The 11,254-nt window shown below is 35.5% G+C and overlaps 1 protein-coding gene across 2 annotated transcripts in view; it reads right to left on the bottom strand.

The window, feature by feature from the left end:
* Positions 1 to 9,666: 9,666 nt before the first annotated feature.
* The window catches only part of LOC116166231 (diuretic hormone class 2), a 38,686-nt gene continuing 37,098 nt past the window's right edge, over positions 9,667 to 11,254 (bottom strand). For both annotated transcript variants that reach the window (XM_031481099.1, XM_031481098.1), the window contains exon 3: positions 9,667 to 10,084. In XM_031481099.1, the coding sequence (XP_031336959.1) occupies positions 9,949 to 10,084 (136 nt within the window). In that variant the 3' untranslated portion in view covers positions 9,667 to 9,948. The remainder of the gene's footprint in view (positions 10,085 to 11,254) is intronic.

Raw genomic sequence — 11,254 nt, 5'->3', positions numbered from 1 at the left:
TTTAATTGTATATGATTTCAATGGCTGCAGAATCTGATTAGAAAGTCTAGATGAAGCGATTAGTTAAATTGTAAAATGCTTACGTGAGCACATTTTTGGTTTTTAATCCTAGACCTACCAGATAGTTTTAACATTACAAGTACGGAATGTAGTTGATATTTTATCGTTTTAGAGGTACCAAGGAGCTCGAAAACCTTACCCACAGTAAAGCAACATAAATCACTTTGGTTTTAGTTAAATCATTACACTTGTATCGGGAATGGAAAAGCTGACAAAGTGAAATAACACAAATGGCTTCATAGGATGAAATCCTTTTGTACTACCATAATATTGTTTTGTATGGTACTTAAAAATTGAACCAAAGTTGCATCCCTTTTATATTCTTAAATATTAAATAGCGAATAAACGTTTTTATTGTTAGCAGTGCAACGGTTGCTATAGTAGTTTTAGTTTTTGTTGGGGCTGCATGTTGCCTAAATCTATTCACTGGTTGTTTTGAATATAACATTCCAGTTGAAAACCAACTTGGAGAAAACCTCGCCTTGGAAAACATTAAAAGTAATAAAAGTTAAAGCTCTACTCACAAATATAACGAAATTTGTATTTTATTATGGGTGATATACCCAACTGGGCGATTTGTTTGAAGTTTGTATTACAAACAGAAATGTACTTGCACCAAATATGAAGATTGTGTCTCAAAGCAATGTCAAATCAATATTAGTTAATACGTAAATACCTAAGTAACTTTAAACTAAGGTATTTTTGGTTCAGTATGTTTGGCCCTATACTGCCAAGGGCCAAGTCATACTATACCGCCAGTAGGTAGGGCGTGTTAGAGTCGGACACGCTGGCGGCTGGCGCCGAGTCAAAACAATACTCAAGTTTAAACCCCTAAAGAGCATCTTAAAAAGCGGCAGAGCACCTCGATGTGACCCTACGGCCTACAGGGTCATTGGATTTAACCCATTTTCAATAGGATTATTACGTGTGGCATAAGGTCAACTGTTCAAAGTTTGAACCAAATCGGTCCAAGCGTTTGACAGTTATTGTGTTCACGGACAGACGGGCACCATCGACTCCCCTGTAAAGCTTGCATCGCTTTGCTCTGCCGCTTAATAAACCTCTAAAGTGGGTCTAAAAAAGCGGCAGAGCACCTAGGCTTGTTTCTTGTTATATGTGGCATGTAGGTCAACTGTACAAAGTTTGAACCGCATCGGTCCATTCTTTTGGCAGTTATGTTGTTCAGGGACGGACACCATCGACTCCCCTATAAAGCTTATATCGCTTTGCTCTGCCGCTTAATAATTGTTTGTAATAAGGGTTTAACAAGTAAATGTGCCCGACAATATAGTCAATGAAAAATAGAGGTAGATAACGGATGACAAGGTAATAAAGCGTCCCTTTGTAGTTTGTCAGCAAAGTGCAGATTTCGCGAAAACATGAAACGTGTTTTTGCTATGGTTTTTGTGCAACCCAGCGACCTGCTACCGCCGGCAGCCCGAGCCCAGCATTGATCTTGTAGGTGAAGAGAAGAAGTTTTATTACCATGCTATGTCAGAAACTGAGCCCCATAAATTAAATATCTTCCTACATTTAGAATTAAGAGGCTTCTATACCAGCGCAAAACCCCTATTTAAAAGTGTTTCGCGCCGTGTCTGTTTATTCTTAAACGAAATATAATATTGCTAAAATTCAGTGACTATGATGTTTATAAAGGTGAGATCTAGGATTGTATCGAATTGTATTTTAAATAGTAACTTTAAATAATAAGATACAGAGCGATAAAGAATTGCTATTTTAGACAATATTCAAAGGGTTGTAGATCTTAAACAAAAAAAATAGTAGCAAAACAAATTCGATACAATCCTAGCTTTAACCTTCCTTTTGCAAAATCCATTCACAGTAACTGAAAAAAGTTTATTATGTACCAGTACACAGACACGGCCCGGGACGCTGCAACTGTAAAATTCTAGCAAAATTTTATTAGGAAAGTGCTGCCACGTCTTGCGGAATTCAAACTTAAGTTACGTGTTACCGCCCATTTGATAAAAGGAGGAGTTCATTCTTATCTTTCCAACATAATTTTAAATCTACCGGAGTTAGTTAGCAAAATAATTTTCTTTGAGTTTTAACTAGAACCCTTTAGGAAAGTAGGCACTGTAGAAGCTTACTAATACGTACAACAATGGAAGTACGACATCTCCTATCTCTGTGAATAGACGCTATAATGCAACAAAATATTATCCCTGATTATCCGTCTGTCTGTCCGTTCATTTGTCTGTCTACGCACAGTAAAACCTTGCTCTTAGATCACCTATCGATTGCAGGTTGTCGCTGTACCGTTGCTTAGGCTGCGTTTAGTTGTGCGAAGTACCAAAACCATTTATGAAATTAAAGTTTTGGGTGCTACCTCGATCAATTTTGTGAAATATTGCCATTTCCGAAGTGACAGGTTACACAATATCATTTTACTTGCGAATCGGTCGAGTCGCAGTGGTAAAAAAATCTACTCAATTGAAAACAAATTGACTAAAATGAAATTAAAAAAATAAAATTTGGAATGTAAGAAAAGATTTTCTTCAGTCACAGAGATTGTACATAGATACATTTAAATTTAAACCATTTCCTAAATTTGTTGGCTCACACAATTTGAAAATTAAAACATTAAAAAATCTAAGTGCAATACCTACCTAAATTTCTTTAAAACAGTAGTTCTGAATTTCTGATCAACAGAGAGCGGATAGTTAGGCAAGAAAACTCTTTAAAAAAGCAGACAAAAAAGCAAAAAAAACAGTAAAAAAAACCAAGGAAAAGGCAAAATAAAAATTAAATTAAATTTACCAACTACTTAGGAAGAAGTAATTTACTTCGAAAAATAAAGATTGAAGATAAAAAAATTTATAAAGGCAAGAAAAAATTTCTTTAAAAAGGCATGAACGATTAAAAATATTAAAAAAGGCAAAGTAAAAATTACATTTTTGGAGTCGTCATGTCTTAAAATTTATATAAATTCAACTTTGCCTTTAATGTCTTCATTAATTCAAAAAAGGCATTTGCCTAACTATCCACTCCCTACTGATCAAATATGTATTTATAGCTTTTAATACCACAAATCAGAATCAACCTAGCTACGTTTGTGTCTGATACAGGGTGAAAAGTATAATTTTTTGAGATGTTATCATAAATCTTACCATGTAAGATAGAAAAAAGGAAAAACTGTCAAGTTTAGATATTTTTACGTTGAATCTAATGGCGTAGTAAAAAAATGTGTGAAGCATCGTTTCTGAGATTTGACCCAAAGTTCATATTTTTTAAATGCAGAACTCTTGTATATCTTAACGTTAATCGTGTTTCATTCTTTTTTCTGATTACATTGATGTATCACAATCTACATTTTTTTTAAATTTTAGCTATGAACCAAAAATAAAAACCTTATTTTTTACGGTTTTTAAATGGTAGACCATGGATTCACGGAGATTTATCCTAAGGTCTTAAGGTCAATTTTTTTCAGTCTTTTTCCTGATTACATTTATGTATCACAACCTATACTTTTTTATATGATTATATATTATATTAGATATTTTTCAAAATTTTGAAATGACACGCTTCTACCGCTAGCGATTTTTATCGATTGATGCAATAAACAAAACAAAATCTCCCTAAATCCTACCTACCATTTAAAAACCGTAAAAAATAAGGCTAAAATTAAAAAAAATATAGGTTGTAAATGTAATCAAAAAAAAAGAACGAAAAACAAATCCTATTAAGATATACAGGCTGTTGCATTCAAAAAATGCCAACTTTGGGACAAATCTCAGAAACTGTGTCCCAAAAATTTGCTGTGGGTAACACAGATACCACCCGCACACCTGTACATGTGCGATTCTGCCTTTTTTGGATTTGGATCCAGTCGGTTCAGCCGTTTAGCCGGAAACGAGGCCGGAAATGAGAATTTGACACACTTGCACATGCGGGATTCTGTCCAAAAGATTTTCAGTTCTTCCTTTTATGTTTATGAATAGGTGTACGGCAGGCATGTCAAACTCATTTATCATCAAGGGCCATTATAAAGTTTCCACTTATAGCAGCGGACATCATAAAAAGTCTACATAAACAAATTTTGATTTTTTATTATTAACAAAAAAGTATACAAAATAATACAAAAAACGAAAAAATGCAAATATGTAATCATAAAATCATTAATACGCACTCAAGAAAATGTACCGTGTGTCCTATGTTGGTTAAGACTGCAGTGTATTTCAGCTGCTTTTAAAGATAAGAGACTTGTGGTTTTCGCGACCCTGTGCCACTTTTTTGTGAAACAATACCACAAACAGAATCGATCCAACTACACGTTTGTTTCTGAGGTCTGAGATATAGGGTGAATATGAAAAATTGGACTTTTTGTCATGTTGTCATATCTGGCTACCCATGTAAGATACAAAAAAAGTAAAAACTGCCTATCTTAGGTATTTTTACGTAGAAACCAGTGACGTAGTAAAAAAATTTTGACAACAGTTTCTGAGATGTGACCCAAATGTGATATTTTTTAAATGCAACACCTTGTATTGTATGTTTACATCAATTTTGTTGCATTCTTTTTCGAGATTACATTAATGTATCATTCTATATTTATTTACCATTTTTCAAAATTTTGAAATGTCGTGTACCGTCAGCCATTTTTGTTGATTGGCATCGACTGCTGTAGTTACAATGGAGACAATAAACAAAACAAAATCTCTATTTATTTATTTATTATTTCCTACTATTTAAAGAAGTAAAAACTAAGGTTTTTATGGTTTCAACGCTAAAACTTAAAAAAAAAATAAGTTGTGATACATCAATGTAATCAGGAAAAGGAATGAAATTGACGTTAAGATATACATAGTGTTGCCTTTACTCAATCCAACTTTGGGTCAAATCTCAGAAACTTTTCGTTTTCACCTTGTATCTCAGAATCTAACGCAGCTAGATTGGCTTTGTTTGTGGTATTATGCGTTTCACAAAACCACAAGTCTATCTTTAAAAACAGCTGAGATACACTGCAGTCTCAACCAAAATAGGACACACGGTAGGTACAATTAAATTTTATAATTTACAAAAATCGTGATGGGCCGCAGGTTTCAGAAGGGGGGGCCGCATGTGGCCCGCGGCCCGCGTATTTGACATGCCTGGTGTACCAAATTTGGTTCCAATCGGTTCAGGCGTTTCGCCAGAAATGAGCGTACAGACGGACATAATCAAGATTTTGGTTGAATCGGATTCCTGGTGCTTCAAAACGTGTATTTTCGTCAAAAGTGGGGGATCATTTTTTACCCCAATGCCCTTACACGTGCGGGTGGTAAAAACAGCAATCAGTTTGGTCAGTATTACGATTTACGAAAGTTACGTAAGTAACAAACTAATTAATTGTTTATCCACCTGATGTGCCGACACGACACCCCTTCACTACCGAGGAAAATTAGTCTTAGTACTTCTAGATCAGTTTGCCATTTTTGCTTACGGATTTTGTTACCTATTTCATACGTGGCCTCAACTCACCTTTTCTTTTCTACAGTCACCCATTGTTCTAGTCAAGGAAAATGCGTCTCCGTGAATATAGGTATACTAGAGTCTAGACCGATTAATTGGCGTTGATTGACGGATTTCAATCGATGCTGATTATATTATAGCAACAACACCTATTTTACGTTTTGTTTCATGTTTGAGTTGTTGATTATAGTGAATCTGAATATTGTGTGCGCGGAACGGAAAGGGAAAGATGCGTACCTACATACGAAAATGTACGGAGGGAAACGATATTGCGAATTGTAGTACCGCCTCCTCAGTACTCTAAATTTACACCCCGCAGGCCCCTGAGAAACTAAGCGACGGGTATAGAAGCCTCTTAACGTGACGGGAGCGACGACGTACCGCCTCTCAAAATTTACCGCCGGGGCAGTGTTGCCAGGTGGGAAAAACATTTTTCACCTAAAGCCATGTACAAAAATCACCAGTTTTTACTGCAAAATCACCAAAAGTATATTACCAGTAAAAGGAATTAAGGATGGTATTCTACAGTACACAAAACTTTTAAATTTTTATTTATAAAAAAAGAGTAACACAAACACAACAGTAATTATTAATTCTAACTTAAAAGGATGGTATTCACAAAACTTAAATATTTTATTTATAGAAAAATAGTAACAGATAACAGTAATTCGGTGATTATTTATTAATTATAACCTATTTACTCATACATTGTGTTGTTATGTTTTTTAACAAGATTTTTATTAATGGTATAATCGTAACAATTTTTTTGACTACCGTTAATTAGAGTTTTCGAATGCATAATGCCAGTTAAAGTACTCGCTTGCAAACGATTTCTAATTTTTGTTTTATTTAAATTGATCTGCGAGAATACTCTTTCAACTGTGGCACTGCTATGAGGCAAACAGTAAATTAATGCTACTGTTTTAATTAACATAGCAAACATTAGGGTATTGTCGCCTTTTTTAATCTTTGCGACTTCAGTTTCAGCAAATTGCAAGCAAATTTCACCAAATTACAACAATATTCACCAAATCACTACCAAAGACTGTAATTCACCAGATCTGGTGAAAATTCACCAGAACTGGCAACACTGCGCCGGGGACTAATAGTTCAATAGCCCCCCCCCCCTAAATCCGGCACTGCTGGTAATCATTTGTGGTAGGTACTTCATTTAAGAATAGGTAAGTACCTACTCTGTATAAATAAAAAAATCGCATCATAAGAGGGGAGTTTATATTTGAGTGTTAAGAGGAGAAAATCTGTGATTGAAAAATTGAACAAAGAACTGTTATTGTAATAATGTAATTTTAAACGATTTACAAAAGATTCATTTTCCCTAAATCTTTTTTCCAAAAGAATTAGTTACTTCAGGGCAATTCCTTTACGAAAATGTAAAAATGCACGTGGTAACGAAAAATTCATGGAATTAACTTCTTGAGCGTCCAGATGTGTGTTTGTTCGTTTTCCCGCAGAAATTAGATTCAAAGTTTCGAGATCTTGGCCAAAATTTCCGGGACCTAAAGATCTATGCACCTGAAAGCCAATATAGGCCAAGCAATGGGTAGATTTACCTGGAAAAAAATACAGGAGTTTTGAAAATTTGCAAATCGGTTCATCTTCATGACCATATATAATGTTAGTAGTTAGTTTACGGTGCATATAATAACACCCTAAGTTTGCGTCATGCCGCGCCGCCGCTGGCGCCGCCACATTGAAAAGACGGCGTCCAAAATCAGTTTTTTCACGATATCTCTCTTCCAGTACCTCGTAGTTGAAAAACAGTGATAACAAAAATTTTAGAGGAGAAAATTCTCTACAACTTTGGTACAATAGGTTTTTCTGTGCGACCAATGGTTTAGGAGTCACATTGGTATAAGTTATAGCAAATTATTCCAACATCGATGGTACAATTGCTTACGGTCCAGCAGTGCAGTTTTTTCAATTATTCAGATGATATTATTACTTATAGGTATTCATTGCTAAAAGCATCATAGGTAATCGATAATAATATTTATATCCAAAAATGGTCGCATTCCATCCCCTCCTTTCGGTTTGTTGACACGCGGACACCTTAATTGTTAGGACAACAATATTCACAGCCTCATGCTCAAACTCTGTGTTTATCGTTGGAGAAGACATCGACCTACTGGTACTTTTAGTTGCACTAGGAAATCATCACCCAAATGTTTATTTCTTAAAACCGGGCAAGGGAAAAACTGCAGAAAAGATTTACTCCGTACGAAGTATATGCGAACCAAGAATTATGCGGACAATATATTGTTTTTACTCGCCTTCAGTGGATGTGATACAAAGTCTGCCATTTTCAACCAAGGCAAGAACAAATTCCTCAAGATGATGTTTAAATTCCCGGAGTTGAATGATATTATCAAGGAAGAAAGTGCAGACGCCAACGCAATCGCAGAAGCAGGAGAAAAATTCCTGATCAAACTATATATGGAGTATCTCAAAAGGATTCATCCCTGGATTTTCTTCGATATCAGCAGTTTTCGAGATCGGCGACAAAGAGTAAGTTCAACCTTGCTTTCCCCCCACAGCAGTGCTGCTAGACAACATTCATTGCGCACCTATCATCTAAGATCAAGCCTGGTATGGTATTGAAAAAAATCCGGAAGAATGGGGATGGAAAAGGAGTAATGTCGGACTTACTCTTCTTAAAACAACTAAAGAGCCTGCTCGAGAAGTACTTGTGAAATTCATTTCATGCAAGTGTAAAAAAGGATGAGTCCCAGCATGCGGCTGCAGAAAGGCGGGTTTGAATTGTTCCATAGTTTGCATGTAGGTACTGCACGAGAAATTCTTGCGAGAATATGGCGAAAATTTTGAACGACTCGGAGACGAAGACCCAGATGATATCATTCTATTGCCGACGTTTGATGATATAGACGAAGACTCCGGACAAGATGAATGAGATGTAGAAAACACGAACAAAACCAGTGGGAGCCTAAGGCACAAGAGCTTCATCGCGAGGCGGTCTTCCCATGGACTCGATTTTCTTGGTTATTGGTAGCCCGTTGCTGTGTTCTCAGGGCAATTTCTTCTAGTGTGCCCGTTTTGCCACATCCCCAGCAGCGCAGTCCTCGCGTCGTTTTGTTCTTTGCTACTCCATATCAATCTTTTCATTATATATTTCTTCTAGATTCTCGTTCTTCTCTTTTATACTAATGCTGTGTGCACGCGTCATGTGTCTTGGGATTCAGATAGTGTTAGGAGGAAAGGTTCACTTGAATTTAAGTTGTGTGGTCCGTCGGGGCTGGCCTGGGATTATTACAGTACTTACTATATTCGTTGGTTTTACAGATGTGGCTCCAATTATACAGAGAGATATATTCTGAATAATGACCGCAATACGTTTGTAATATGCCAACGGACAAAAGGAGCACCTATTCTGGATGCGTTGAAAACGCACCAACAAGCAAACCACTCTGCACATTGTTGAATTTGATATTCAGCCCATTTCAATCCGATATAGACGTAATAACTTGAATTTGGTTGCAACAATGTTCATGACTGCAAAATAACTGTGGAGAGGCACTAATTGCAAACTCTTACATTTTGCTGTGTCTATGACATTCTCATTAACAAAATATCTGGAGTTTTTTCTCAGAGTTTTATGGTTTTTTGGTTGATGAATTTGAAATTTTTGTTTCCTGCTTTTGGAGTTGTAGCGTAGTGGATATTTTGTTTTTGCGAAACGACAAGAACGTCACTATTCTTGGTTGCGCTCTAGCGCCAATATTATCCACCAGAAATTTCATTAATGTATTCTCAGAAATTTAATACTTAGAGTGATCATCTTCGAAAAGGTACAGCTTTCCCGATGTGTAGTAGAAGTTTCTTGCGGTTTTCCGTCTGGAACCAATTCTCTGCAACGCCAACGTAGCAAATTTGAAATTGAGAGTCCGTACTCCAACATAAAAAGCCGCTGAGAAAAAAAAAACGCAATTTTGTTACGGAACTACGACTAGGAAATTACTCAAACATGAAACAAGGTCAAAGAACGCATGTGCTACGTTACATGCTTTCGTTAGGTACTTATTTGTAAACCCCTCTTGAAATTGAAACACAACAAGTTTTCTTTAGTTATTTTATACGCCATGAAATAAAATACAATAGTGCCACTGTACAATGCGTATATTTCAACAAAAATAATAATTAAAGTAAATAGTGCCCTCTAAATGTCTAGCAAATGTATGACTATAAGTAGATATTTTTTTTAATTTTTCGTCATTTTTATTACTAGGTACCTAATTTACATAGTATATACCACTTTTAATTGTAGTTTACACATAGCCCAACATTTTGATAGTTTTATAAAGTTGAAATCTAAATAACAAAATTTGAAATAATAAAAATAACATCGAGGGTTTAACTTTTATGTAAATATTCTCTTTGAAATTATGCGTCATCGACGCTGCGACGTCTTCGTCCGGGCCCGCCGGCGAAGTTGGCAGCAGCAAGACCCATTAGATGTTTGGCAGCTTGAGAACCAGAATAACCGCGCCCGAGACCCAAGTCTATTCCACGTTTGGTGCTGCAAATAAAACATTAAAGTTAGTAAATGAACTGCTGGTGTCGAATTATCTACAACATCGAAAACAATCAATAGGTACTATTTGACATACCTACTGCCAATTATGTCTAATTTTAATAAAAGTATATAAGTATATAATAGCACAGATCTACACATACACAGATTGCTAACCTTATGCATTTTTTGGGAAACAAATTTAGGTATACTTAAAAGCGCCCTCTATGGCGGAGCAGTATAAACATGTAACGTTTAAAACTGTAATATGACGCTTATGGATTTATGCGTTAGATGTCGTTGAAACAAAATTAGTTAAACAATAACACACTGAAACAACTAGTCCGAAACAAATCACAAAATAAATTCACCGATTACAAATATCAAATGCTAAAAATAACGAGTAACGAATTCGAATTATGCACTTTACCGCTTCAAATTTTTTGCAGCGACATCTAATGCATAAATCCATAAGCGTCATATTACAGTTTTAAACGGTATATGTTTATACTGCTCCGCAATAGAGGGCGCTTTTAAGTATACCTAAATTTGTTTCCCAAAAAATGCATAAGGTTAGCAATCTGTGTATGTGTAGATCTGTGATAATAGTCTAAGATCTCACATAAGGCCAACCTTCTCCCGAGTGAGATGCTTTTTTTAGCAATCTTAATATTTAAACAAACACATTGGAAATGGGTTGCCTAAAAAAATGAAGTCAAGACTACCTTTTATTGGAAATTATAGTATTTTACATTATTAGCCAGGTAAGTGAGTTTTTACTGGCGATAGGAGAAGTTGACTGGCGAGCCGTTAGGCGAGCCTGTCATCTCCTAGAGCCAGTAAAAACTATTACCTGGCGTATAATGTACAATATTTTATTTGTTACTCATTTGTAAACAATAGTAAACGTAAATAATTAGTTCTTAAATTGATCTTGAAGAAATGTCTAAAATATCATGTGATCCATGTAACAGAGACTTCGCATTAATTCTGGCCAATGAAATGACTAGATTACTAACTTGTAAAATTTTTACAAGTCTGCTGTCAGTTTTACAAGTCTGCTGTCAGTTTTACAAGTCAGTAGCGTTTAAACATGACGTTTACCCGTTTGCGTTTTGTCTTGTTAATCAACGTTTACAACTGAGTAACAAATAAATGTGATTAATATTTCTGTCT

Source organism: Photinus pyralis, unplaced genomic scaffold, assembly GCF_008802855.1.
Source record: "Photinus pyralis isolate 1611_PpyrPB1 unplaced genomic scaffold, Ppyr1.3 Ppyr1.4_LG3a, whole genome shotgun sequence".
Taxonomy (NCBI): domain Eukaryota; kingdom Metazoa; phylum Arthropoda; class Insecta; order Coleoptera; family Lampyridae; genus Photinus; species Photinus pyralis.
Note: the sequence above shows the minus strand (reverse complement) of the source record. Positions and strands in the feature narration are given on the sequence as shown.